The sequence below is a fragment of the Selaginella moellendorffii genome, unplaced genomic scaffold (genome assembly GCF_000143415.4).
Source record: "Selaginella moellendorffii unplaced genomic scaffold, v1.0 SELMOscaffold_137, whole genome shotgun sequence".
Lineage (NCBI taxonomy): Eukaryota > Viridiplantae > Streptophyta > Lycopodiopsida > Selaginellales > Selaginellaceae > Selaginella > Selaginella moellendorffii.
Window position 1 is genome coordinate 36,695 of NW_003314398.1, and position 25,295 is coordinate 61,989.

Below are 25,295 nucleotides of genomic sequence, written 5' to 3' on the forward strand. Positions count from 1 at the left end.
AGTTAGAGAGCATCGGTACTTGCAGTTTCCTCAACAGTCTGCGAAAGAGAAACAAAAACCCATCACTTATACTCGATCCAACCAGCAAAACTAGAAGCTCGAAACTTAAGAAACTGTGAAAGATGGCTCACCAAATCTCTGCTGCCAAGAACCACATTGCCACACACAAAAAGAAAAAGAGATTCGTCAAAACACGATCCGGAAGAACTCAATCAGGCAATGCAGGTGGAGCTCACCTCGGCAATCACAGGATGAGAAATTCCCCATAGTTCCGTCGCACGAATATTCTTATTCTTCTATATTCTTTACGGAAGAATATTCGTTAGCACGGCGATGAATATGCCTCTATAAACCCTAGATTGCGAGCGAAATGTTTGATGCCTGGGACGCAATGCGCGAGGCGCGGGGCCAGGGAATGCTTGGCTCGAGCTCGATCGCAGCAGGCATCGCAACGGGGCGGAGGAGGAGGTGGAAGGGCAAGCGCTGGCGAGGAGGTGAATCTTGTCGAGCAGCAGCGTGGCTTGATCGCCGCGCTCCAGGAATGCAAGCAGTCTAGGGATCTCCAGCGAGGTCGCAGGCTGCCTCGAGAGCGGCGGCGGCGTTGTGCGTAGCATCTACGTCGCGACGACGCTGGTGGTTATGTATGCTCGATGCGGCAGCATGGAGGAAGCCCGGCAGGTTTTCGACGGGATGAAATCCAGGAATGTGGTGTCGTGGACGGCTTTGATCCTCGGCTATGTGGAGAATGGAAGAAGTGAGACTGGCTTGGAGCTGTTCGAAAGGATGGAGAGGGAAGGGTGTAGAGCCGATGCTCGGACTTTCGTGGCCGGGATCATGGCCTGTGGGAATCTGGCAGCCAAGGAAGGTGGTCAGGGGAATTCGTTAAGCGATGGAAGAGTTCTAGCAGGCAAAGAAGATGCTTCTTCTGGAAGAGTTCTAGCAGGCAGAGAAGAAGGTTCTCCTGGAAAAGTTCTAGCAGCCAGAGAAGATGGTTCTTCACGGGAAAAGTCTTGGCGGGATGAGAAAGATGTGAAGAAGAGGATCAAGTTACAAGCTCTGGAAAGAGGGAGAGAGATGCATCGACGAGCTGCCGAGGCTGGCTGCGAGATGAACTTGTTCGTGGCGAATACTCTGGTGGACATGTACTCGCGGTGTGGGAGCCTGGTCAATGCTCGAGCAGTGTTTGAGAGGATGCCGTGTCACAGCTTGGTCTCGTGGACGGCACTTATCCAGGGTTGTGTGGAGAATGGAGAAGAAGAGAGAGCGCTGGAGCTCTTTTCACGAATGCAAGAGTCGCGAGGAGGGTCTTTGCCGGATGCTCAAACGTTTGTGGCCGTTCTCGTGGCGTGTTCTGCTCTGGCAACGAAAGAGAAAGACATATCCACCAGCAGCAGCAGCAGCAAAGAGAGGAAAGCTTTTTTGAAAGAGAAGGCGCTGGAAACAGGACTGGTGCTTCATTCCGAGGCCGAGAAAGCTGGGGTCACCTCCAACATCTTTGTGGCAAACAAGCTTGTGGATATGTACTCCAAGTGTGGTGCGAGAAGAGCTTTTGACAGGATGGCTTTCCACGACGTTGTGACTTGGACGTCTCTCATCCTGGGATATGTAGAAAGCGGAGAAGCAGCATTGGGACTGGAACTCTTTGATCTCTTGGTGACATCTCAGCAGATTTTTCGAGATCCTCGGTTCTTCGTGGCCTGTGCTAGTTTGGTGGAGACGAGCAAGGCTGACTGCCTGGAAAGACTGGCTTTTATTCACTCTCAAGCTGGGAAGAGCGGGTGTGACTCGGACATGTTCGTGGCCAGCACTCTGGTGGATTTGTATGCCAAGTGTGGCAGCATTGGAAACGCTCGCGGGGTTTTCAATCGGATGCCTCAACGGGACGTGGTTTCCTGGACTTCTCTAGTTCTGGGATATGTGGAGCGAGGCCAGGGGGACATGGCTCTGATGCTTTTCTCGGTGAAGGTTGCGTTCCAGACGCTCGGACTTACGTCGCTGCCTTCATGGCTTGTGCGAGCCTGGCCGAGCATAAAGAAGTGTCACTAGATGGAAGAAAGGTCGAGGCTCTCCAGGAAGGAAAGCGTCTCCACTCGGAGGCTGTGAAGTGTGGCTTTCTCTCGGACAAGGTGGTGGCAAATTCCCTGGTAGACATGTACGCGCGCTGCGGAAGTATGGTGGAAGCTCGAAAAGTTTTCGACGAGATGCCGAGTCGAGACGTGGTTTCGTGGAATTCACTGCTGCTAGGATATGTTGTTAACGGGGAGAGTGAAGTGAGTTTGGAGCTGTTCGAGGAAATGCAACGCAAAGGCTGCGATCCGGACGCTCGGACTTTCGTTGCTGTTTTCAAGGCCTGCGGCAACCTGACATCCGAGAAGGAGGAGTCGAAGGCTGAGTGGCTCAAGCGAGGCAGTGCATTCCATCTTCAAGCTTCTCAGTGCGAGCTGGATTCTCACATCTTCGTGGCCAATAGTTTGATCGACATGTATGCCAAGTGTGGAAGCTTGGCCGACGCTCGAGCAGTCTTCGACCAAATGCCGCTCCACGACTTGGTATCCTGGAGCACTGCTCTCCGGCTACGCAGACAGTGGAGAGAGCGAGAAAGCTCTCGAAGTCTACAAGCTCATGCGCAAAGAGGAGAGCTCCTCGTGCCGGCCAGATGCTCGAACTTTCGTTGAACGTTTTGATGGCCGGATGTGCTTTGCACGGGGAGGAGGAGGCGAGTTTGGAGCTGTTCGAGCGGATGCTACTCCAGGGCTATGCAGCGAACTCTCGGAGCTTTGTCACGGCACTCAAGGCCTGCTCGAGTCTGGCAGAGAAGGAAGAAGCGATCAAGGGCTCACGGGATGGACAGTTTGTGAAGATTGTGGCTTTGGAGAAAGCTATGGCTATACACTCGCAGGCTGAGAGACTTGGCTTGGATGTTTACATGGCCAGCGCAGTGATCAGTCTATATGCAAGGTGTGGAAGCATCGTGAACGGGCTAAAGGTTTTCGACAGGATGCTGTGCCGTGATCTCGTGATGTGGAACACGATGATTCTCGGGTGTGCCGAGAACCATGACGCGGAGCTCTCTTTGGAACTGTTCGAGGCGATGAGCAAGCATAGCTGTGAAGCTCCGAATGCTCGAACTTTAGTTGCGGTGCTCAAGGCATGCGTATATCTGGCCGAGAAAGAAGAAGAAGCGCAGGAGATTTGTGGGAAGAAGATTAGAGTCATGCTGCTCGAGAGAGGCATGGCTTTGCATGCTCGAGCCAAGGCAACCATGGAACTCAATGGCTTTCTAGCTTGCGCTCTCGTCGAGCTGTACTCCAAAAGTGGGAGCTTGGTGGACAGTATGGCCGTGTTCGAAGCTATGGCGCATGATCCAGATGTTACGTTGTGGACTGCTTTGATCACCGGGTGTGCTGACAATGGGGAAGAAGATCTAGCTCTTGAGCTCTTCTCTCAGATGCAAAGTCATGGAGGTTGTGCACCGGACGCTCATAGTTTTGTAGCGGCAATAAGAGCTTGCGGGTCTAGCTTGGCAGCAGCGAAAGAATCCAGGGAGACGAAAGTGCTCGTGTGCGTGGAGAGAGGCATGGCTCTCCACTTCGAAGCTACGAAACAAGGATTTGTTTCGAACAAGTTCCTGGCCAGCGCTCTATTCGACATGTACGTGAGATGCTCGAGCATGGACGATGCTCGCAGGGTTTTTGCTGCGATCCAGCGTCCGGAGGTGGCAACTTGGAACACACTGCTTCTGGGATACGTAGAAAGTGGGCAAGGGGAGCTAGCTCTCGAGACTTACGAGCAAATCAAAGCTCGCGGTGGTCTGGAACCGAATGCTTCGACTCTTGGCCTCGCACTGAGGGCCTGTGGAGTGGCGAGAAGATTGGAAACTGGGAAGAGAGTCCATGGTGAGCTATGCAGGAGAGGCCTTGAAAGCGATGCTGTTCTAGCAACGTCGCTCATAGATTTCTACGCAAAGTTTGGCAGTCTAGACAACTCTCGCCAAGTCTTCGACTCGGTTTCTACAAGGGACGTGATCACCTGGAACGCATTGATAGCAGGATGGAGCAGCCAGGGGAGCTACACGAATTCTCTTGCATTGTTCTACGCCATGCAAGACGAGGATCTAAGGCCCAGCAGTGTCACCTTCGTCTCGCTTCTCAACGCTTGCAGCCATGCCGGGATGGTTGAGAGGGCGAGGAAGATCTTTCGTGCAATGGAGGAGTCGTCCAAGTTTGCCGTGACGCCTGGTATCGAGCACTATGGCTGCATGATCGATGTGCTTTGTCGAGCAAACCAGCTCGATGACGCAGTGGCTATGGTGCGAGGCATGCCTGTGGAAGCCAATGCCGTGGCCTGGACGATCATTCTCAACGAGTGCTGGAAGCGGCAAAACTTGGTGGTGGGAGCGCTTGCATTCGACGCACTACAGAGAATGGGTTTTACCACATCCTCGGCCTTCACCTTGATGACCAGAACTGAAGGAGCTGGACAAAGTTTATAAAGAGACTTCATCTATATCAAACACGTACAAGCAAGCTAGCTGTTTAGCTGGCGAGCCGATCCACATCATCGTGCAGGCCCTGTTTGATAATCAAAGCTCGAGGTTTGCTTTGTATCGTTCCAACAGGTACTACGAAGAAACTGTTACAAGTGGCATCACTTTTGCAAGCCATAGAGACTCTTTTCAGCAGGTACCTTGATTTCTTAGTATTGTGCTTGTTATTCGTCCTTAACTTCTTTATAAAGCGTAAAGGTGGTGATAGTTTTTCAAGCCCTAATTAAGAGCGCCACTATCTTTGCTCGAGTAGAAATCTTATTTTGTAAGTTTTTTCTTGGCTTAAATTTCAATTTCTGGTCTTATAGACTCAGCAGCAAGCTGAAAGAAGAAAAGTCAAAGTGAAACACTGAGCATGAGAATTTCAGTCAATCTGTGATTTTTTATATATGTTTTGATCTTACAAGAAAAAACAATGCAAGCAAAGATTTGGAGATATACTCTTGTTATTCTCAATTGTCAAAAAAAAAAAAAAGTGGAGTGTGTGCCTGATCCAAATTTTAGGCCTTCAAACAAGCCCCCTCCGGAGCAAACGGCAATTATCCGTTTCATTCATTTCCTCCGGCAGCAAATAAAATAATATCAATACGGATGGGCTCGCTTGCTAGTACACGGAACCCAATACGAGTTGCGTATACCAAATCTGTTGATGACGCGGCGCCCGCCTTACGCAATCGATTGACGGTTTATTCACTCCTTAGATAGATGGACGAGTATTCCTCCCCTGAAAATATTTTAACCTTGATAAGAATGGCTACCAAAATTAGTGTGTTGATTCTTGTTCTTCCTTTCTAACGAATTCATTTTCTTTGAATCGAATTGGATCAAGGGATTTCTTTTTACTATGCTTGACACATATGTCATGATTAGAGCACGCTTTCTCTCCTATGCTCGATCGAGTTCAATGCGTGGGTTGATCCGGGCTGAGTCTTGCATCCTGAAAAACTCTGGTCATGGCGTCGATCGATGCTCAAACTAAAATCTGTTCGTTAATCGATGCAGCTCCTTATGCGGGATCTTAAGTCCTGGACGTCGATGATAGCCGCTTTTGCTTGCCAATGGAGATTCTCGCCGATCCAAGCATGGTCGCCTAGAATGCAATGCTAGCTGCGTATATTAGGAATAAGATTGTGTTACAGTCCGAGATGGAGGAAATTTCTACTGCCATGCCTGGATATTAAACCAGCAAAGTCATAGTGGAACACAGTAAGCTGGTCCCGCGGTATTGACTCTATCGCCATTATTTTGTCATTCGTTTTTACCAGTCTCCAGTCTAAAAGTAAAGAAATAACATCAAGAAAAACTCAGAAAAATCATTTAGAAATCACAGTGTCTTTCTGAGTTCGTCTGAAATAAAATACGCTCCTCTTAGTGTACATATTTAGAGTCAAGGCTTAAAACAACCAGCAACCACCGTTCCTCTGTCTCTGAAACCACAAGGAGTCCAGAAATAATTTATGCGCATACAAGGTTATTGGATTGAACTCCAAGATCCATGACTTCAATTCTCTTCTTTAGACAGCTTGCTTATGTCCGAGGCAGCTAAAGACGCCTCCCAATTCTTTCCATCGAAGCACTTGACTTGGACGTCGCGCAGCGTGCCAGGATCCACACAATGCACAGTCACAGACACCCCGTCGGGAATGGAGCGCGGCTTATAGTAGGAGCAGATCCCACACACCTTGCAAAACAGATGCTTGGCCTGGTGCGTCCCAAACGTGTAGAGCGAGAGCCACTCCTCGGATCCGGGCTGAAGCCGAAACCTGGCCTCAGGAACAATGAAACTCGTGCTCCTTCGCATGGCACAATTGGAGCAATTGCACTCCAACACAACAACGCTGGCCGGGGCGTCCACCTCCCACCGCACGCGACCGCAGTGGCAGCCGCCTTTGTGTGTCACAAGGCCCTCCATCGCTCTAGATCCACAAACACAAGCTCACTAGATCACTGAATTCTCTATACCCGAGGATAACGCTTTTACGGAATTTCCCAACTTTAAGCCATCACAATCACACCTGATTCTAATGCTTAATTGTGAAGGCTCCTCATATAAATCCTACATACCTTCACATTTTAACAACGCTTTGTGGTGCTTACTTGATTAAAGTGAGACCATTTGGAGGTCCCACTTAAAAAGCTGGTCCCGCAGTATTGACTCTATTGCAATTGTTTTGTCATTCGTTCTTACCAGTTTCCAGTCGAAAAGTAAGGAAATAACATCAAGAAAAACTCAGAAAAATCATTTAAAAATCACAGTATCTTTCTGAGTTCATCTGAAATAAAACACGCTCCTCTTAGTGTACATATTCAGAGTCAAGGCTTAAAACAACCAGCAACCACCGGTCCTCTGTCTCTCAAACCACAAGGAGTCCAGAAATAATTTATGCGCATACAAAGTTATTGGATTGAACTAATGGCTAATGTCCAAGATCCATGACTTCAATTCTCTCCTTTAGACAGCTTGCTTGTGTCCGAGGCAGCAAAAGACGCGTCATTCTTTCCGTCGAAGCACTTGACTTGGACGTCGCGCAGCGTGCCAGGATCCACACAATGCACAGTCACAGCCACCACGTCCGGATTGATGCGCGGCTTAAAGTAGGAGCAAATCCCACACACCTTGCAAAACAGATGCTTGGCCTGGTGCGTCCCAAACGTGTAGAGCGAGAGCCACTCCTCGGAGCCGGGCTGAAGCCGAAACCTGGCCTCGGGAACAATGAAATGCGTGTTCCTTCGCATGGCACAATTGGAGCAATTGCACTCCCACACAACAACGCTGGCCGGGGCGTCCACCTCCCACCGCACGCGGCCGCAGTGGCAGCCGCCCTTGTGTGTCACAAGGCCCTCCATCGCTCTAGATCCATAAACACAAGCTCACTAGATCACTGAATTCCCTATACCTGAGGATAACGATGCCAAAATGAGAACAGTGTTTACCTATGGACTCTTTTTTTTATCTTTAGTATGATGACGCCGACCTCGATCGCGATGAGCAGTATGAGCTACGTCGGTACGATCGGCCTCGTCGAGGGCTCCGGTAGGGAGAGTAGCCAGGCGACGCTGAGCGTTCCCTTCTGCCACGAGAAGATGGCGAGTATCCCCTCCTTGAAGAATGCCTGTACTCGCTGCGTCTCCTTGAGTAGGCTGTGGAAATCAAACATGGAAGTCATCAAAGGGACGTAAGAAAAAAGGAAAAAAACAGAGGCTTGAGAAGCGAAGGAACTTACAGACTTCTCTCGCACTCCTCACACCGAGGTACTTGCCAGGAGTTGGAGTCCGGGCGCGTTTTCTTTTGGCCTGCAACATAGAAGCTCATCAATTGATCGAGCTGCTTGTTCAATCAGTTTGGCTAGCTGGTTGGTTGGTTCCGATGATTTGAGACACCAAAACAGCTCTGGACGAGGGAAATAAGACAAACATAAGAGCATTTCAGAAAGAAGGAAAAAAAAGAAGAAGAAGAAGAAGAGTGTCACATACACGAGGAAGAAAAAAACAGAAAAGAAAAGGAGAGAAATGTCATTACCACGAGCTCAAAAGATGAATTTTTTGTACCTTTTCCACGGTGATGGAGCGTCCATCCAAGTTGGAGCGATGGAGGTATTTGATGCACCTGTCGGCATCTTCAACTGTGTCCATCGTCACAAATCCGAAGCCTCGGGACTCTCTAGTAAGAGGATCAGTTACCAGGCAGCATTCTATAACCTGGTTGTTTCAATCGAAGGAGTGAATAGCCTGGAAAGAAGAAAAAAAAAAACAATAAGTATAGGCTCACCTTGCCTTCCTTGGCAAAGTACTCTTCGAGCCATGACTCCGTCACTCTCGTCGAAAGCCCAGTCACATACAAGTTGTTACCAGGATTCGCACTAACATCCCGGTCCCTGAGAAGAAGGAAAAAAAATCAAATCCAAGAGAGAAGAAAATCACAAAGAAAAGAGAATGCTATCGGCATTTTGCCAAAGAAACACACCTGACGGGGCTTCGTGAAAGAGATCGCGGCGACGAGCTGTATCTGAGAGACGAAGAAACGAGAGGAGATTCTTGCTTCAACAGAGAAGAAAAGAAGAGAAAGACACGCAAATTTCTTTACCTGTTGCGCTTCGGCGACCTGCCCTGAAAGATGATGAGAGAGAGAGAGAGAGAGAGAGAGAGAGAGTCATAGAAGCTCAAGGCGAGAGAAAGAACGCAAATACCATGCTCGCGAGGCCTAGAAACTCCCTCCAAGAAAAAAACCAAGACGGTGCCCTAGATTTTAAACAAGGGGTGAAAATGAACCTTTTTGCCAACCCTAACCCTAACCCTAACATCTGGGATTAGTCGTAATCAATTGGGATTAAGTTAATGTGTTCTTTTCCATAGAAGTGTTTCTTTTTCTTCATATTATAAACTTTCATAAACTTTATCGAATTCTTTTGTATCTCAATTTAAACTAAGAATGTCCGCCACCCTGTACTTCTCTGGGTCTACTAGTGACTTGAACTTGCCGCGGCCATTGAATTGGGCCGAGCCTTGTAAGCTACCATACAACTTCCCAAAAATCCCGTCCACCAGCAGTAGACTGGGCTGGAAGGAGCTTACCTCAACATTTAGGAAACTAGGCCTTTCGTAGATTGGCCTGGAGATTTTGAAACTCAGACGAATGCGTTTGGCAACCTCCACTATCACCTGCAACCAAAAAACAGTTAAGCCTTCAACAATGAAGAACATAAAACCATCACCTCGTTTCTTGTCCGTGAGACCAAGAGATTGTTGGGAAAGTTCCAAGTTGTGGATTCCATAGGCATTTCCATCTGGTAAGGCAGAGATTTAGCGCCAGAGAACCATGCTTTCACCACAGTAATACCTTGTTAATAACAAGCGTTCCTTGATGCTTGGTGCCACCGTCACTGCTCCAGGAAGATAACCACACAGTCTGGTCTCGATAGACAAGCCCGAGTTCCCTGATATACTGCGGAAAAAAAAACGTAACTTCATGAAATAAATAAAAATAAATGAAACAGTACTCACAGTTGAGCTGCCTGTGGCAGTCATGATCCTCATGTTGAGCTGCAAGTCCCCGTCCCAAATGAGACAATAGCTCTGGTCGGGAGTACCGCGAAAATCGAATGTTTCACCGTGAGGGCCACGGATATGGGGATCTCCTCGAACTCCCGGCGAAGGTCTCAAAGCAGCGTTGCACGGAGCACAGTCCTCCGAAGCAACGGTGCCGGAAACGTCGGCCGAACTGGCTCTGCAAACAGTGACGGCGGAGCCACCTTCGGCCATGATGTTTGGACCCTCAAGGCTCCCGGTGTTTTCGATGAAGGACGCTCCGCACACGTTGATTGTGCTCTCGTGAGCAGTGGTGGCTCCTCCAAGCTGGAAGAGAGAATAGAGAGTGAGAACTTTGAGACAGCACTTACAAGCTTACCGAAGCCGAGTTGTTCTCGTAAGTATTGTCCGCGAGGAATCCTGTCGAAGCGGCCAAGAACTCTAAGCCTCCGCCACTGAGACTGGCGATGTTGTGACGAAAGGCCGAGCTTCTTATGTCCGCCTTGCTATTCTCAGAGACTCCAACAGCACCGCCAAAGCCAGCGTTGTTTTTCACGAACAGAGACTTGTAGATGTCGGCCGCACTCCCGTTTCTAACGCCAATAGCACCTCCGGTGGAAAACTGTGAAACCAGCAAATACTCGTTAGTTGAGAAAGCTGGATGGCAAATATGTAACTCTTACCATGGCAACTTCATTGTTAATAAAAGCGGCACTATTGACTTCGAGAGTTCCCCCGTCGGAGACGAGAATGGCACCACCGTCGTCGTTACCGGATTTACCATTCCGGAGCTCCAAGTTGTAGAGCGAGAGCCTTCCGCCCTCGCCTGAGACAGCAAGGTGACGAGACTTGCGCTGGGCATCGATGTAGCAGCTCGCGTCTTTGCATGACTTTGCATGGCCAGTGAGCGTGACGCACTTCGTGATGGTCGGCAGCTCTTTGGTGATGGTAATGGAGTGGCCCACGACGATCCGGCTGCTGGAGCGCAGAGCTTCGATCAGCTCTTGCTCGCTTTTCACGAGTCCTAAGTTGAAAGTACATTGATCAAAAGAAACGCAGAAAAAGAACTGTGAAGTTTTGCTTTACCCGAGACAAAAGTTGTAGACGTAGCGAGCAAGAGAGCGCACATCACGGCAGCAAATCGCAGCTCCATAGCTCCCAAAGTCGTAATGCTGCTTGTTCTCTCCAATAGGAGAAGTTCTTACATGAACTATAGATCGACCGAGGCGTGACTTTTCACGAGGAACCACACTCTGGATGAGTGTTTCAGGTAGCCACAATTATGCTATACCGGCAAGGTGGAATTCCGAAGGCTAGCCACGAGTTCCAACCAATAGGCTTAAGCTCCCAAGTTTTGGTGCTACAAGCTCTTTTAAGTTGACAAGTTATTCATTCCTGCTGTTACTTATTCTGGAATCAAATGCTTTTGTCAGTTCTTCTTCCAAATACTACCTGGAACGTAGCTTTCGCCCATGCTGGCACCTGATATCCTGACCGAATGTGTTGTTCTGAGGAGGAAAGTAAGTTCCGGGCCCCGGAAGCCCGCTATCCGGTCCTCGGTGCCACTTCCCTGTCATTGTGAAGGCCGGACCGCTCCTTCCAGCAATATGTTTGCCTCTGTCCGGGTTATACTGCGCAGGGCCTGGAGTGTTGTAAAAGTCGCCATAGACCGTCCGAGGTCCCGGGTTACACGTCCTCGATGGAGGAAACCTGTTGGCCATTGTAAACGAGGGACTCTGCGGCCTTGCCGAGTAGAAGTAAGTGCCTGGACCCGGAGCATCCGTGTCGTGCTTGGTGGTCCGCTTGGACGCCACAGTGAAGGCCGGCCCGCTGTTCTTGTTTGGAAGGGAGTAAGTGCCAGGCCCCGGTGTCACCTCGCTCAGGAGAAAACGTCTAGGAGTCCAGTTGCCTCGAGGAGATGGATGTCGCGAGCGTTCCAGCATCCACATCTTCTCCAGGTCCAGGTTTGGAGTCCCCTTCGCGCTCAGGCTGAAAGCCGGTCCCGTTGGCCCGAGCCTTGGATGGTACATGCCTGGTCCCAGCCTCCAATCTTCATTGGGAGGTGGTCGACGCTTTGCAGCGAGGGTGAAGGCCGGAGGAGAACGGACAACCGGTTTTATACTGGGATTGTAAGCAGCTGGTCCAGGAGACCTGTCTTCCACCTTGTAGGACATTTGGATGCAGTGCTGCTCCTTCTAGTTCGGCGGCTTCTGCAGAACACATAACTTGGTAAGGAAAAGTTCTTGACAGTTATAAGACAGTTGCCAACTTCACCTGAATCGTTCAAGAGAAGAAAATATATAAGCATAGAATGGAACAGGGTAAAAAGACCAGGAAAGCTGACACGTAGAGTGCGCTTCCCCAAAACCACATCAGCTCGACGAAGCTCCACAAACCGGCTGACTCTCTCGCCAGTATGGTTAAAACTACGAGCAGAGGAAAGCACGTAAGAGCGGGCGCAAGCACCGCGTTTACGCGAGAAATGACTCCAGACTTGGGCTTCCAGAGCGCTCTCCAAGAAGAACTAAAAGGCTGAGCAGAAAGGCACATAGGAACCAAAAGCAATGCACCGGCCAGAGCTACGGAGAAGTTTACGGCGGAAAGGATTCCCAGAGCAATGCCAGTTAGACCCAGAGTTAAGGATTTTAGTGGCACATACCAATCATCTGAAGCGTGTGCATCAGATCTAAGACAAAAAACCGGAGCAAGGCACAAGCCGGACAAGAGAATCCAAACAGCCAGCCTTGTGGGAGCAGAGGAAAATAGATGGAAAAGAATGGCTGGACAGATCGCGTTACCCAGGGACCATGTTTCAACGAGAATAACAACAAGGATTGCTCGAGTCCAGGAGCCAGGCGTAGCTTTGACACTAGTGCAGAGCGCTGCTGCCTGTATGGGAAAATTGGAGAGGAGGAGACCGAAGGGGATAATGTAGGTACTGATGGACACGAATTTGTTGGGAGAGACCATGATGTATAGGAAAAGAGACTGATGGAACTTTTCAAGCAGGTTGTTTACTGATCGCAGAACACCTTCAATCAGCCTGCAAGCCACCGGGGAGTTTACGATCCCGTTCAATGTAGTCAAATGAAAGCTTACCTTCCGAAGTTCGTCAAGAAGTCCATATTATGCTCCAGATCTGTAGAGACCACTTCCAAAGTTACAGCATCGAGTTGGAAATCTCGAAAGGCTCCATGAGAACCTGTTGGAACTCCTAGCATCTGCATAAAACACTTCAGTTCACATACTTGACACGGTAAATACGTACTTGGTTCCAGCACGATCTCAAGAGAACAGAAACTCCATTCACGTAGTCCTCAGCCGTAGTGAAGCTCGCTTTAGCATGAGAAAGAAAAGCCTTCCGAAGCTCAGCAGCTTTTTTCCCGACAATCTCAAAGACGTATCCAACACTTCTTAACCACTGCCAATCTTTGATCCTCGGGACACCCTCAAGAGTTAAATGGAACTGTTGCCGCCAGGAGACCAACAGGTTGACGACGCTGATCATATCCATGTTCGGCATCTGCCCGTTTGAGCCTTCAGCGTGGATTTCCAAAGAACTCACTTTGGTAGCACCAGCACCACGAGTAAACTCCAAGACAAACCCGGCTGTAATGCTTCCTGCTCGTTTGAAAAAAATGTCCCTGGAACTGTTACCATCCTGTGTATAGTGCATCCCCTCGAACGAAGAATCTGATACCAAAGGTTCATGGTACTCTTTCAACCACGCAGCAACTGCCGTGTACTTCTCATACTTGCTGTCCGCGGCAACCCAAACGACGTCTTTTGCCAGCCAAAGAGCCCGACTTAGAAGATCTAGCAGCGACAGAGATAAACCCATGGCGATGGCGTTCTCTGCCGTAAGATTCTCCAACTCGAAGGGTGTAACCAGCACAATGGCCTCGTTGCCGTCCCCTTGATGAGCTCTGAGTATCCCAACCGCATTGACACCAGGAGTTTGCTCGCGTCCGTCGACCAGGCAGTGCTTCCCGGCCTCGTAAGTATGTGACGTCGAGAGAAACCCGAGTATGGAGAAGGACCGGGTTGGAGGACAAAAACGATGAAAGTAGTAGTCGGCTCCAAGAGCATCCAAACGATCACCCAGCCACTTCCGAAAATCTCTGCACGACCAAAGAAAAAGATTAAAGTTTTCATAGAATGTGAGAGAGCAATAGCACTGACTTTTGAGGATCAGTGCTGCTAGAGAGTAGCGTTTGGATCTCGCGGGCAAGATCGTGCGCCTTCAAGGTATCATAATGAGAGAATGTTGCTCGAGCTGAGCCTGGAATCACGAGATCGATCGGAAAAAAATTGGAGAAGGAAAGTATTCAAACCTGGCAATAGCGCATTCTCGTCGACATAGACAGACTTCGCGAGCACTGGCAGGAGCATCAGCGACACGATCCCGGCAACGCAGCACACAAAACTGGCAGGGCATTCCAGGGAAGATTTTCACAGATGTTTCACAACTAGAGATCGCCTCACCTGACGAGCGCAGCGTGGCGGACGATCAGCACAGCAAGGCGCGCCAGCAATCGGCCTTTGAGAGGCGGCGCCTGCCGATCCTTCTCTCCATCAGCCCCCATTCTCTTCTCAAGAACCCTAAAATATTTTTCCTTCCTGGGGAAATGTATGAGCAAGTCTCTTCTCGTCGCGATTGGGAGCTGGAAGTATCCGATCGAGCAACGCACCAGGATCGCTCCCGCCGCTCCCGTGATCCTGGCGGCACTCAAGGCCTGTAGCGCTGTGAGGGATTTGGAGGCGGGCGCCAGGATCCACGCCTCGTTCTTGGAATCGAGTGGAAGCGGCGCTATCGCCAACAGCAATGTGGAGAACAGTGTGATCCACATGTACGCCAAGTGTGGGAGCTTGCGCGATGCACGATCGGTCTTCGATTCCATCTCTCACCTCTCGGTGGTATCATGGAACGCTTTAATCTTTGGCTACGCAGAGAATGGAGGGCCGCGCGAGGCGCTGGAGCTCTTCCAGCGGATGCAAGACGATGGATTCTCGCCAAATCCTCTCACTTTCGTGGCAGCGCTCAAGGCCTGCGTGAGCTGCGCCGATGGAGAGGAGGCCCAGAGATTGGACTGGCTGGAAAGAGGGAGAAGAATTCATAGCCAGGCTCTAGCAGCTCTAGCAAGAGGTGAAGAGCTCGGCTTGACGCTGGCAAACACGCTAGTTCACATGTACGCTAAGTGTGGCAGCGTTTTGGAAGCTCGGGAAGTTTTCGACAAGATGGCGGAGCGCGATGCCGTGAGTTGGAACGCTCTCATGTTTGGATACGTGGACGCTGGCCAGAGCGAGCAAGCGCTAGAGCTCTTCCGGCGGATCCACAAAGAACTTCTCCAAGGCAAGCCGAATGCTCTCACTTACGTTGCCGCGCTCAAAGCTTGTGCTACCTGTGCAGAGGAGATCCAAGACGAGGAGAGTGGTCGAGTGGAGCGAGCACAGTGGCTGGAAAAGGGAAGAGCGCTCCACTCTCGAGCTGTGGAGAGCGGGCATGAAACGGATTTGAAGGTGGCGAGCACTCTGGTGGACATGTACGCGAAGTGTGGGAGCTTGGAGGATGCCTGCCGGGTTTTCCAGCAGATGAAGAGCCACGACGTTGTCTCGTGGAATGCGATCATCATGAGCTATGCTCAAAGCGATCGAGGTGAGACTGCTCTGAGGCTCTTCGCTCAGATGTTGGAGGCTGGTTTCACGCCTAACGCGCGGACTTTTGTGGCTGCTTTGCAGGCCTGTGGCGAGCTAGCGGGTAAAGAAGGGCGGTGTGTCGAAGGCAAAGCTGTGAAAACATGGTGCCTGGAGAGAGGTATGGAGATACATTCCCAGGTGGTGAGCAGTGGCCAAACTTGCGACATTATCCTCGCCAACAAGCTGGCGGACATGTACGCAAAGTGTGGAAGCTTGCAAGACGCGTACCGGGTTTTTGAGAGGATGCCTCTTCACGATGTGGTCTCATACAACGTTATGCTGTTCGGCTACGCGGATGTGAATGAGGGAGACTTGGCACTGGAACTATACGATCGGCTGCAAGAGAAAGGTGTTGCTCCCAACTCTCAGACTTACGTTGCTGCTTTGAAGGCCTGTGCAAGCTGTGCAGTGAAAGAAGAAGGACGACAGGTAGATGGGAAACTTGTGAAAGTGAGGAACTTGGAAAGAGGAGCTGCGATTCACTCCGAAGCGAAAATCTCCGGCCTTGAAGCTGACATCAAAGTGGCAAGCACTCTGGTGGACATGTACGCCAAGTGTGGATGCGTGGAGAGAGCTTCACAGGTCTTTGACGGGATGAAGATCCGGGATGTGGTTTCCTGGAACTCCATCATTCTGGGATACACGCAGTGCGGTGAAGGAGAGTTAGCTCTTCTCCTTTTTGTTCGGATGCAAGAAGATGGTGTGACTCCGGACGGACTAGCTTTCGTTGCAGCACTGAAAGCGTGCTCCTGCATGGCCGGGAAAGAAGAAGGAAGTAGAAGAGCAGAAGACGGGAAGATTATCAAAGCTAGATGCCTGGAGTTTGGGAAACTGATCTACAGTGAAGCTGCGACTAGCGGCTATGGATCCGACAGCAAAGTTACTAACACAATGCTAGATACGTTGGCAAAGTGTGGTAGCATGACCGACTCTCAGAGGCTCTTCGAGAAGATCGTAGAACGAGACGTGGTCTCGTGGAACGCTATGATTCTCGGCTATGCTCAGTGTGGAGAACCCGAGCTCGGTGTGCTCTACTTCAGACGCTTGCTAGAGGAAGGTCTGGCTCCAAACGAGGTGACTCTGGTGGTGGTTCTGAAGGCTTGTGGAAGTATCGGGGGTCTGAAAGTTGGGAAAATGATTTACGACGAGTTTATCCTGGCCGGGCTGGTTCAAGAGTGTGGAGCAATCGCAGGCTCTCTGATCGGTTTCTACGGTAAATGCGGTAGCATGGTGGACGCTCAAGAGGTATTTGATTCACTTCCTTACAAGCAGCTAGTGACTTGGAACGCACTTCTAGCAGGATATGCACACCAAGGAGATAGCCAACGAGTCTTTGAGCTATTCGAGAGCATGCAAAGTGGAAACGATCGAGTGGACATCGATGGCATCACCTTCCTCAGCCTTCTCAACGTGTGCAGCCACGCGGGCCTTGTTTCCAAGGGGAAGGAGCTCTTCGAACTTATGGCCTCGCCGAGCTACCACATCAAGCCGAGGATCGAGCACTACGCTTGCATTGTGGATCTCTTTGGCCGAGCCAATCACCTGGCCGAGGCAGTGGCCGTGCTCAAAACGATGCCTTACAGACCGAGCCCCGCGATCTGGAGAACAGTCCTGGGAGCTTGCAGAAAGTGGAAGAACGTCGAGCTCGCCAAGCTCGCCTTCGAAGAGATCCAGAGACTGGACAGGAAAGACGGCTCGGCGTACGTGCTCATGGCCAACACTTACGCCGCCGCGGGAATGTGGGACGAGAGCCTGAAGCTCCACTCGTCGAGCAGGATCCAGGGAGCCGTGAGGAAGGCCGGGCAGAGCTGGTGGAGCGACGGGGCCGGGAAGCTCCACTGCTTCCTGGCGGGGGACTCGAGCCACCCGCAGAACGCAGCGATCCAGGCCAGGCTCAAGAGCTTGACGATGGCGATGAAGACCGCTGGATACGTCCCCGGGCTGGAGAGCTCGCTGCTCCACAACGTCCCGGACGATGCCAAGGAGTCGGCGCTGTGCGGCCACAGCGAGCGGCTGGCGATCTGCTGCGCGCTCGTCAACTCGGCCCCGGGGACGCCGATCCGCATCGTCAAGAGCCTCCGGGTGTGCGACGATTGCCACAGAGCCACTGCGATCATCTCCAGGGTGGAGGGGCGCGAGATCATCTGCCGGGACATGAGCCGCTTCCACGTCTTCCGGGACGGGAGGTGCTCTTGCGGAGATTTCTGGTGAATCTTAGTCAACTTGTTGACCAATCAGTCAACTTGTTGACTAAACAGTCGGTTTGTTAACTGAATATAATTTAGTCAATAGTCTTTGACTAGGAGTATTAGTCAACGGTTTAAACGGTAAGACAAAGCGTCAACCCAAGTCAGCGACCACGAACTTGGCTCTTTAGTGCGCCGCTCCGGAGATTTATTCTTCCTGCGTGACTTCAAACCGGGGCAGTAAATTTCGGCACGAACTTTTTTCCAGACACCGCTGCGAACTTATATTGCCGTGTCGCGAGAAGAACGAGCATTGTAGAGCAACGAAAGCAACGAGCATGAAGAAGAAGAAGAGAAGAATGCCGGCGATGGCGGTGAAGAGCGAGGCCGCGTTCCAGAGCCGGCGCGGGATCCAGCTCTCCACTTGCAGCTGGACGCCATCCTCGGCAGCAGCCACCAAAGCTCTGGTCTTCCTGTGCCACGGCTATGGCATGGAGTGCAGCGTCTTCATGAGCAAGGCCGGGGAGAAGCTCGCGGCCGCCGGCTACTGCGTCTTCGGCATCGACTACGAAGGCCACGGCAAGAGCGACGGGATGCGCTGCTACATCCGCCGCTTCGACGACATCGTGGACGACTGCCACGACTTCTTCCACTCGGTTCGCTTGCGGCCCGAGTTCGCTGGCAAGCCGGCCTTCCTCTACGGTGAGTCCATGGGAGGTGCGGTGGCGCTACTGCTGGAGCGGCGGAGCGGCGGCGGCGGCTCCCAGAGCCCGGGAGATTCCTCCAACTGCTGGAGCGGTGCCATTCTCGTTGCGCCGATGTGTAAGATCTCCGAGAACATGCTCCCGACGCCGTGGCTGCGGTGGCTGCTCATCAAGCTCTCGGCTCTCATCCCGACTTGGAAGGTGGTTCCTATCAAGGACGTGATCGAGCAGTCGTTCAAGGACGAGCGCAAGCGCCGGGCCATCCGGAGTAACCCGTATATATACACCGATAGAATGATCCTCAAGACCGCCGTGGAGCTGCTGCTGACGAGCCTGTCACTGGAGAAGCTGCTCGGCCAGGTGAAGATGCCTTTCATTGTGTTGCATGGCGAGGATGATCGCGTCACGGACCCGGCCATCAGCAAGGAGCTCTACGCCGCGGCCAGCAGCTCGGACAAGACCATCCGGATCTACTCGGGGATGTGGCACGGCCTCACCACCGGCGAGCCCGACCATAACGTCGACTTGGTGTTCCAGGACATCACTGAGTGGCTTGACAAGAGGTGCGCAGTGGCGGACTACTCTTTGTCTTCGTTGGATGGGCTCAAGAAGCTGCAGCACGATCCTCTCTTTTGCAAAGGGATGGATCTAGATGCTCGCTCTTAGTTGTTTTTCCATTTCAAAATTCAATGCCGGCAGCTCTGCAAAAGTATGGAGTTTTTTTAAAGCCTGGAAGAATGCGATAAAAGCTCACCTGGGTGTACAGTGCGCTAAAGTAGAGCCAGAGGCCAGCGAGAACAGTGGCTTTATCGTTTTCTATTTCCAAGGCCGAGGCGAGGCGTCGCAGTCTCACCAAAGTAGAAGGTGAGTAAAGCTCAACTTCATAAAGAAAAAATATAGTTTTTTTAGCATGAAAGGCTTACTCTACCGGAACTTGGCGCATCTTACACACCAGACGAACAGTTGGACCATCCAAGTCTGGGCCAACGCCTTTAGCAAATTCTGCGAGCTGATCGCGGGTTGCACCTACACATTGCTGGAATGTGGACAACACAGCAGGAACGTTCATAGACAGAGCTGTCAGGACATTGCAGAGATAGTCGATGTCCGCAGATAACTGTTGAGCTCCTCGCTCGTTCAGATTGCGAATACCACGGATCTGGTCCACGTACAGAGCAGTCGCTCCCTCAGCCACCTGAAACATCCATTTTGAGAAAAAGTTCTATGGAATTTTCAGAGCGGACAAACCTTGAACATCCACTCTGTCGCAAAGTATTGGCCTTCTTCATCGATATCGTCCGATGTATCAGAGGTTGTCATCGATGAAGTTAATGGTTCTAGCTGCTGCGGGAGCGTGAGAAGGTACTCTCCGATGCTAGTCACGTAAGGCAGTGGATACGCGCTGAAAGATGGCAAGGCGTACGGGTTGTCTTCCTGCGGAGCACTCCACACAGGCATACTGGCCACGTCGGCCAGCCTTACTCGCACCTTAGAAATGAGAACTTCGTAGACGAGCTCATTCGCCGCGTCTACAAAAGCTCCAACTCTCTGGGATGCATGAGCAAGAGCATGGAAACGAGGGTCGGTCGCCTGTAAATGAAATCACACAAAAATTCATATGTTTCTACGTGAATGAGGAATAGAAAAGAGATTTACCTGTTCCACGAGTGATGCAAGCTTTCGTGCTTTATCTGGCGCATCCAATACTCTCAGGCCGGCTATATCCAGCAACGCATTGGCACCGTCTTCTCTGCTTCCAGGCAACTGATTCTTAAGCCTTGAAAGTGTTCCACGTAAGCTTGCCTCGAAGACAGATAGTCGACCACTGAGACTTTCCGCAACGGTCAATAGCTGCAGCACTCCTTGAACTATCACCCATTCTTCTTCTTCGGGAATCATGTCCTGATTTCCTTTGCCCTTGTTACTGCTTCCGTCAAGAGAATCCTTTTTTGTAGAGTCGAAAACCTGTGAAACCCCACAGACCGGTCGCAACGACTTGAGAACTTCATGCAAGCTGGAAGTGTACTGGATCATAGTTTCATCTAACGCGCGAAGGAGCGCCTCAACCTCAGAACCCCCAGTAAAGTTGAAACATCGCTCAACCGCACTCTCGAAAAAGGTGATGAGCTCTGGAACTGAAGATTCCATTCGTTGCACTGTCTCGCTAAGTTCCACTCCACGAGAGCCAACAGATCGCTGAACAGCACCTTTCAAGTCCAGAGAACTAAGATTTGAGGATAGCTGCACCCGTTCCAACTCTCCATACCTGTAAGACACGTTATGCACTGACAATGGTGAAGAGTTGGCGTACCTTTGCTTGTAACCTTCATAAGGAGAATATACAGCTTTCAAGACTCGCATCATCTCTTGATGGTCGGCAGCTGAGAACAGGCGCTCTACATTCTTTGCAAATGAAGATGTGATATTATGAAGCATCAAAATGATGTTTAAAGGCGGCCTTTGTAATGTTTGCGCTGCAACGAAGACCGGCTTTCAGCTCTCTAAGATAAAAGTACAAAAAATACAGCAATGTAAACCTGGTGTGATGCTGGCCTCGATACGAGCAGTAAAGCTGGTCTGTATAGAGGACATAGTATCTATCAACAATTTCGAGATTAAACGGCTGTAGTCCTCCGAAAAGCAAGTCATACACCTGTAACAATCCATCATGAGATCCCACTATCAAAAAAGGAAGCACTGCCAGACCATTTCAATTCCTGCTCTAACGTAAGCAAAACTTGATCGTAAAAAGTAGGAAGCCACTCTATAAAAGGCTTGCCACTTCCGACACCGTCAGTTGAACTCTCGTATTCGTCCCAGAGTCGACGTAATGGCTTCAATCGAACCTTACTGTACTGCTGTTCTAGCGAATTGTAGCGCCCGATAGTTAGCAGTATAGCTCGGAAAGCTTGAACCGATTCCACCTGATAAGACATATCCATTGAGGAAAGACAAAACTTAAAAAGGAAAGAACACAAGACCTTGCGTTGAGTAAGAGCATCAGTAAGACGCGTTTGAACCATTCCATCCAGCCGATTTTCCAGCGCTTCAAGCTCACGCTTTACACTTGCGAATTCCGGAACCTGCGCGTGGAGTTTTAATCTCGAAACTCCGGGAGAACAGCTTTACCTCGCCAACAACAGCCAAGCATCGACGCATGTTTGCGAGTGTTCCTGCTGCCTCATCCAAATTCCCACTGGCAAAGACAGTCTCTACACTCGCACAGAGTTGAGCCAGGCCTGCGGCATCCTGTCTACAAAGACCAAGTCACAAAAAACGTAAACAACACCAATGGCACCTTCAAAGTTTTGTGAGCAGCCTCCATTCTCTGCTTGACAAGATCCACTCGAGAGAGCGCAGCCACGGATCCAGCCGATAGGCTCTCTGCCTTCGCAATTTCCGATAAAAATCCATCAAAAAACAGGTCCTGGATCTGAGCAAGGAAAGCAAGAAAACTTCGTACCGTTCGGAGCTTGAGGAGCATTCCCGACACGGTGGATCTGAGCGAGAGAGCGTCATCGTGGAGCCGCGACACGTCCCTGAGAGCCCTAGGTATGCGCAGCAGCGCTGCCGTGCTCTGATCCTCCAATGCGGCCGCAATATCCTCCGACGCCAGCTGCAGCTTCATCTCGAGATCGCTCAGCTGCCGCTCCGCGTCCTCGTCGGGGTGCCGCGCCCTGCAAGCAGCGTTCACCCACGCCTTGGGATCGAAGCCTTCCTCGCCGAAGGCCGCCATGTCCACCATCTCCGCCAAGAACCCTAAACAAATATTCGCAGATTCGGGCAAATTCGCATCAAAGGGTAAAAATGTTTTGCCCTATAGTGGCAATTTATTTCAAGAACGGCGAAAAAGAATCATAGAATCGTACAAATTTCTTCACAGATGGAGCGTTCTGGCGATGAACATCGACGCGAGGCCAGACGCTGCGATCCAAATTAGACTTGGGGCGAAAGCCATGGCACCGGAATCTGGGGGCGGTGCTGGAGCATCGGCGGATTGCGCCATCGCCATTCCAATCGCCTGCACGACCAGAAGGGCTGGAACGACGATCAAGGACGAGCGAAAAGCCATGACAATTTCCTGATGATCTCTAGCAGAATCCCAGCTCAAAGCAAAAGGGGCAAATTCGAAGCGAAGAGAAGAAGACCCAGGTAAGAGCGATTGGGAGCGATTGATGGGCAATTGAGGGGCGATTACCGGGCTTTATGCATCCGTGCTTCGTGCCTGCAAAGCCAAGCACGAAAGCGACATGAAACAGCGCCGGCTTGAAAGATTCAAAGGCGAGAACGCGTAAACATTTCACGCTTACGCCATCGTAGTGCTCGCTCGCGCGGCCGATCCGATTGATCGATTCTTTAGTGCGAATTGTTCCAAAAGTTTGGCACTCCGTAAGTGTCACTCACTCACGATTCCTCAGGAATTCTAAGAAACAAAGAAAAAACAAGTCCGCGCGACTCGGAAGCGGGACAACCGTAGTACTAGCATTGGCGTACAATCTTGAAAGGATCAGATTCTTCCTCCGCGGGTTATTTTAAATTTTTAAGTTCGAATTCGAATGCTTTAGAAAGATCCCAAGGGGCGGGAAAAGGCAGGGCGGATTAGGTCTAGCTTTAGGGCTAAATCTTGGGCAGGTATGGTAGATCTTGGTGTAAGCACTCCAAGAAGCGTGGTTGTCTTGGCTCCAGATGAAGGTTGCAATGGCAATGATTTTACCTATCGGGATTATTTGAGTGCGATTAGAAGAATCAATTCTTGGAATGAATTGGTTTAAAGATTGTCATGACACCCAATTGGTAAAACAAAAATTTGGTTTCAATCTTGATCCAGTTTCATGTATTGCTTGCAGAGTAAAAATGCCTGGAATTTTTTGCAACAACACATGACCTTCTTTCGAGTCCACTTTGCTTGCTTTGTTATTGCAGCATTCATCGGGAGCTTGATCCTATGGGGTATCGGCAACGAGAGAGGTGGGCATTTTCCTTTTGTCGACTGCTTCTACGGCATCACGTCGGCACTATGCCTCTCGGGACTTACCACTGTTCCTGTAGAAGACATTCCACCCGGAGGACAAGTAGTCCTCATGATCATGATGTTGCTGGGCAGCCAAGTTGTGACTTCCAGTGTGCCATTGCTCGTCAAGAAACACCGCTACTGTCGAGTTGCCAGAATAGCCATCGATCCCAGTGACCATGAACTGGTCGGACCACCAACACCACCGGTCGTAGAGGTTTTGGTTCCAGAAACTTTCTCTCGCTCCGAGCCTCGGGTGGAGGAGCTGCAGCACACTTCGTCAAAGTGGACCATGGTAGCAAAGCGAGGCTCACAGGTGCTCGAGAAACTCGGCAGCAAGATCAAGCGCAGAGCCGAGGACGAGGCCTGGATGGCCGAGATGGCTACCAAGCAGCAGGCCGAGCACTTGACAGAAGTTTTCCAGGAGCACCAGGCCACCATCGTGCTGATCCGGATCATCGTCATCTATGGAGTTGTGGTTCATCTCATGGGGTTCTTCATCGCCTGGCTGAGCATTCTCTGCGGACGGCCATACCCCAGGAACTTGATCCGGCACAACAAGAAGACCAACCTCGGATTCTTCTCGCTCTTTGCAGTGGTCTCGGCATTTTGCAACGTAGGATACATCGCTTCCAACGAGAACTTGATGCCTTTCAACTCGTCGCTGGTCCTGCTGCTCGACATGATCCTGCTGATCATGCTCGGCAACGGAATTTACCCACCGTGTCTACGAGGAATCATCCGACTGCTCCATCACTTCTCCAAAGGCAATACAAAGCAAGCGTGTGAGTTCCTGCTCGACCATCCCCGCAAGTGCTACACGCATCTCTTTCCTCCCAACACGACGAGGTGGCTGCTCATCTCCTTTTTCGGATTGAACGGGTTTGAGATTTGCGTCATCTACATCCTCGACTGGAACTCCACAGCCTTCGACGGCCTTGATACTGGTGAGAAGATCGTTAACGGCATCTTTCAGTGTGTCAACACTCGTAGCGGCGGCATGAACTCCGTCGCCATCACAGGTCTTTCGCCCACAACGCTCTTCATCTTTGCTGTCATGATGTAAGTTGGAAAACTCTTTCCCCTTGCTTCTATCTTGCTCGCTCTCTCCTTCCATCTGTAGGTACATTTCGGCTTACCCCGTCTTCTTATCCCGGCAAGCCACAAGACAAAAGTCCGTCGACGACGAGGGCGCCATCTCTCACCTCTCAGCCCGCAAGCAGCGTGACATCCTCGACACCACCCTCGCGACACAATTCCGGAGGCTCCTCGCGCAGGACACGGCGTATCTCTTCCTCGCAACGTTCTTCATTTGCGTCTCGGTGAACCACGGCCTCAAACACGATCCACTCAACTACAACATCTTCAGTGTCATCTTCGAGATCATCAGGTTCGTTGCTCAAACACCTTTCTGCGAGGCTTGCTCTTTTTTCCTTCTCCTTGATGATTTGTAGATTGATCACTCCAAGAGCTTGACGTAGTTTCGTGGTTTTGCTGCAGTGCCTACGGTGGTGTGGGACTGTCGTATGGATATAGCTGCAGCTTGAGGATGGAGCCCGGCTACTGCGTGGACGAGCCCGTGAGCTTCTCAGGCAAGTGGGGGTTTACTCCCAAAATCATCATGATCGTAGTCATGCTCCTCGGCAGGCACCGAGGCCTCCCTGATAACATTGATTCCGCAATTTTACTCCCCGAGCAGAAATTCAGCAACATAATGAGAAGGCAGACCAGTGAATGAGATGGAAAAATCTATCTCTCCAAAGCTCTTCCACGTACAATCCTACCTTTGATGGCCTGTATAATCAAGCATACGTGTTCCGCGACGAGAGCCACTCCACTGAGATTGGCATGGCCTGGAGGAGCTCTTGGTTCATGCGGCCAAGTGGTAGCATTGATCCCATAGTCAGTGATGGAGGATGTGAAGCACTGCATGGCTGATTGGATCTCTCCCCTGGCTACACTCAATGAGTGCAAGCACAAGCTTGGGCTCATTAACAGAAATTCAGCAGAAAATAAGGATTAGGTTAAAAGATACAATATTTTATATAAATTTTTATTCAATTGAACAGTTTTAAATCATTTCAGTATAGATTTTTTATATAATTATCAATATAAATATTTTATTG

General features: G+C 50.6%; 10 protein-coding genes and 2 pseudogenes across 12 annotated transcripts; 5 read left to right on the forward strand and 7 right to left on the reverse strand.

Moving 5' to 3' along the window:
* Window positions 1-660: 660 nt before the first annotated feature.
* Window positions 661-2,675, forward strand: LOC112343161 (pentatricopeptide repeat-containing protein At3g53360, mitochondrial-like). Its single transcript, XM_024666219.1, has 2 exons — window positions 661-1,820; window positions 1,907-2,675. Exons 1-2 carry the CDS (start codon window positions 661-663, stop codon window positions 2,673-2,675), a joined length of 1,929 nt encoding a protein of 642 aa, XP_024521987.1.
* Window positions 2,676-2,683: 8 nt separating this feature from the next.
* LOC112343162 (pentatricopeptide repeat-containing protein At2g33680-like) lies at window positions 2,684-4,492 on the forward strand. Its single transcript, XM_024666220.1, has one exon. The coding sequence runs from the start codon at window positions 2,684-2,686 to the stop codon at window positions 4,490-4,492; it is 1,809 nt and encodes a 602-aa protein (XP_024521988.1).
* Window positions 4,493-5,936: 1,444 nt separating this feature from the next.
* On the reverse strand, window positions 5,937-6,507 carry LOC9629444 (annotated as a pseudogene).
* Window positions 6,508-6,788: 281 nt separating this feature from the next.
* On the reverse strand, window positions 6,789-7,597 carry LOC112343170 (annotated as a pseudogene).
* Window positions 7,409-8,751, reverse strand: LOC9629445 (serine/arginine-rich splicing factor SR45a). Its single transcript, XM_002992514.2, has 6 exons — window positions 8,631-8,751; window positions 8,511-8,552; window positions 8,316-8,421; window positions 8,096-8,245; window positions 7,771-7,840; window positions 7,409-7,687 (listed from the first exon to the last, which is right to left on the reverse strand). The coding sequence occupies exons 4-6, from the start codon at window positions 8,177-8,179 to the stop codon at window positions 7,503-7,505; spliced, it is 339 nt and encodes a 112-aa protein (XP_002992560.2). The 5' UTR covers window positions 8,180-8,245; window positions 8,316-8,421; window positions 8,511-8,552; window positions 8,631-8,751; the 3' UTR covers window positions 7,409-7,502.
* Window positions 8,752-8,889: 138 nt separating this feature from the next.
* On the reverse strand, window positions 8,890-10,759 carry LOC112343160. Its single transcript, XM_024666218.1, has 7 exons — window positions 10,658-10,759; window positions 10,255-10,595; window positions 9,951-10,193; window positions 9,548-9,898; window positions 9,384-9,488; window positions 9,259-9,330; window positions 8,890-9,205 (listed from the first exon to the last, which is right to left on the reverse strand). Exons 1-7 carry the CDS (start codon window positions 10,722-10,724, stop codon window positions 8,960-8,962), a joined length of 1,425 nt encoding a protein of 474 aa, XP_024521986.1. The 5' UTR covers window positions 10,725-10,759; the 3' UTR covers window positions 8,890-8,959.
* A 92-nt stretch (window positions 10,760-10,851) lies between these two features.
* LOC9629446 (glycosylphosphatidylinositol anchor attachment 1 protein) lies at window positions 10,852-14,157 on the reverse strand. The gene is made up of 7 exons (XM_024666217.1): window positions 14,057-14,157; window positions 13,906-13,997; window positions 13,754-13,853; window positions 12,840-13,692; window positions 12,671-12,792; window positions 11,846-12,614; window positions 10,852-11,781 (listed from the first exon to the last, which is right to left on the reverse strand). Exons 1-6 carry the CDS (start codon window positions 14,155-14,157, stop codon window positions 11,855-11,857), a joined length of 2,028 nt encoding a protein of 675 aa, XP_024521985.1. The 3' UTR covers window positions 10,852-11,781; window positions 11,846-11,854.
* On the reverse strand, window positions 11,020-11,745 carry LOC112343163 (outer dense fiber protein 3-like protein 2). Its single transcript, XM_024666222.1, has one exon. It carries the CDS (start codon window positions 11,743-11,745, stop codon window positions 11,020-11,022), a length of 726 nt encoding a protein of 241 aa, XP_024521990.1.
* Window positions 14,158-14,202: 45 nt separating the features above from the next.
* Window positions 14,203-17,570, forward strand: LOC112343153 (pentatricopeptide repeat-containing protein At2g27610-like). Of its 2 annotated transcripts, XM_024666199.1 has the most exons (2): window positions 14,203-16,513; window positions 16,569-17,138. In XM_024666199.1, exons 1-2 carry the CDS (start codon window positions 14,204-14,206, stop codon window positions 17,022-17,024), a joined length of 2,766 nt encoding a protein of 921 aa, XP_024521967.1. In that variant the 5' UTR covers window position 14,203; the 3' UTR covers window positions 17,025-17,138. The 2 variants fall into 2 exon arrangements, with proteins under 2 accessions (XP_024521967.1, XP_024521966.1); XM_024666198.1 differs by having other exon boundaries at window positions 14,203-17,570.
* Window positions 17,571-17,653: 83 nt separating this feature from the next.
* On the forward strand, window positions 17,654-18,882 carry LOC9629447 (caffeoylshikimate esterase). Of its 2 annotated transcripts, XM_024666201.1 has the most exons (2): window positions 17,654-18,510; window positions 18,646-18,882. In XM_024666201.1, exons 1-2 carry the CDS (start codon window positions 17,793-17,795, stop codon window positions 18,822-18,824), a joined length of 897 nt encoding a protein of 298 aa, XP_024521969.1. In that variant the 5' UTR covers window positions 17,654-17,792; the 3' UTR covers window positions 18,825-18,882. The 2 variants fall into 2 exon arrangements, with proteins under 2 accessions (XP_024521969.1, XP_002992545.2); XM_002992499.2 differs by having other exon boundaries at window positions 17,654-18,882.
* A 117-nt stretch (window positions 18,883-18,999) lies between these two features.
* On the reverse strand, window positions 19,000-22,628 carry LOC9629226 (conserved oligomeric Golgi complex subunit 7). Its single transcript, XM_024666200.1, is given in 9 exon segments — window positions 19,000-19,353; window positions 19,407-19,748; window positions 19,815-20,424; window positions 20,470-20,811; window positions 20,865-21,082; window positions 21,140-21,241; window positions 21,288-21,407; window positions 21,457-21,546; window positions 21,622-22,628. Coding segments are annotated over 9 exon segments (2,382 nt in total). The 5' UTR covers window positions 21,904-22,628; the 3' UTR covers window positions 19,000-19,077.
* On the forward strand, window positions 22,058-24,907 carry LOC9629448 (cation transporter HKT4). The gene is made up of 7 exons (XM_024666223.1): window positions 22,058-22,150; window positions 22,257-22,310; window positions 22,479-22,547; window positions 22,724-22,790; window positions 23,082-24,231; window positions 24,293-24,559; window positions 24,670-24,907. The coding sequence occupies exons 1-7, from the start codon at window positions 22,058-22,060 to the stop codon at window positions 24,905-24,907; spliced, it is 1,938 nt and encodes a 645-aa protein (XP_024521991.1).
* The last annotated feature ends 388 nt before the right edge of the window (window positions 24,908-25,295 follow it).

What these genes read in the sequence shown, in the direction of transcription:
- LOC112343161 (XM_024666219.1), top strand. Translation starts at nt 661, where the DNA reads ATGGAGGAAGCCCGGCAGGTTTTCGACGGGATGAAATCCAGGAATGTG. An exon ending in GCCAGCACTCTGGTGGATTT is followed by an intron (nt 1,821 to 1,906) that starts GTATGCCAAGTG and finishes GGACTTCTCTAG; the next exon opens with TTCTGGGATATGTGGAGCGA.
- LOC112343162 (XM_024666220.1), top strand. Translation starts at nt 2,684, where the DNA reads ATGGCCGGATGTGCTTTGCACGGGGAGGAGGAGGCGAGTTTGGAGCTG.
- LOC9629445 (XM_002992514.2), bottom strand. Translation starts at nt 8,179, where the DNA reads ATGGACACAGTTGAAGATGCCGACAGGTGCATCAAATACCTCCATCGC. An exon ending in GCTCCATCACCGTGGAAAAG is followed by an intron (nt 7,841 to 8,095) that starts GTACAAAAAATT and finishes TCTATGTTGCAG; the next exon opens with GCCAAAAGAAAACGCGCCCG. An exon ending in GAGGAGTGCGAGAGAAGTCT is followed by an intron (nt 7,688 to 7,770) that starts GTAAGTTCCTTC and finishes TGATTTCCACAG; the next exon opens with CCTACTCAAGGAGACGCAGC.
- LOC112343160 (XM_024666218.1), bottom strand. Translation starts at nt 10,724, where the DNA reads ATGGAGCTGCGATTTGCTGCCGTGATGTGCGCTCTCTTGCTCGCTACG. An exon ending in GTCTACAACTTTTGTCTCGG is followed by an intron (nt 10,596 to 10,657) that starts GTAAAGCAAAAC and finishes CTTTCAACTTAG; the next exon opens with GACTCGTGAAAAGCGAGCAA. An exon ending in CTGCCACAGGCAGCTCAACT is followed by an intron (nt 9,489 to 9,547) that starts GTGAGTACTGTT and finishes TTTTTTCCGCAG; the next exon opens with TATATCAGGGAACTCGGGCT.
- LOC112343163 (XM_024666222.1), bottom strand. Translation starts at nt 11,745, where the DNA reads ATGTCCTACAAGGTGGAAGACAGGTCTCCTGGACCAGCTGCTTACAAT.
- LOC9629446 (XM_024666217.1), bottom strand. Translation starts at nt 14,157, where the DNA reads ATGGGGGCTGATGGAGAGAAGGATCGGCAGGCGCCGCCTCTCAAAGGC. An exon ending in CGCCACGCTGCGCTCGTCAG is followed by an intron (nt 13,998 to 14,056) that starts GTGAGGCGATCT and finishes ATGCCCTGCCAG; the next exon opens with TTTTGTGTGCTGCGTTGCCG. An exon ending in TGAGATCGTGCTGGAACCAA is followed by an intron (nt 12,793 to 12,839) that starts GTACGTATTTAC and finishes TGTTTTATGCAG; the next exon opens with ATGCTAGGAGTTCCAACAGG.
- LOC112343153 (XM_024666198.1), top strand. Translation starts at nt 14,204, where the DNA reads ATGAGCAAGTCTCTTCTCGTCGCGATTGGGAGCTGGAAGTATCCGATC.
- LOC9629447 (XM_002992499.2), top strand. Translation starts at nt 17,793, where the DNA reads ATGAAGAAGAAGAAGAGAAGAATGCCGGCGATGGCGGTGAAGAGCGAG.
- LOC9629448 (XM_024666223.1), top strand. Translation starts at nt 22,058, where the DNA reads ATGAACATCGACGCGAGGCCAGACGCTGCGATCCAAATTAGACTTGGG. An exon ending in TAGGGCTAAATCTTGGGCAG is followed by an intron (nt 22,791 to 23,081) that starts GTATGGTAGATC and finishes TTGTTATTGCAG; the next exon opens with CATTCATCGGGAGCTTGATC. An exon ending in GTCATCTTCGAGATCATCAG is followed by an intron (nt 24,560 to 24,669) that starts GTTCGTTGCTCA and finishes GTTTTGCTGCAG; the next exon opens with TGCCTACGGTGGTGTGGGAC.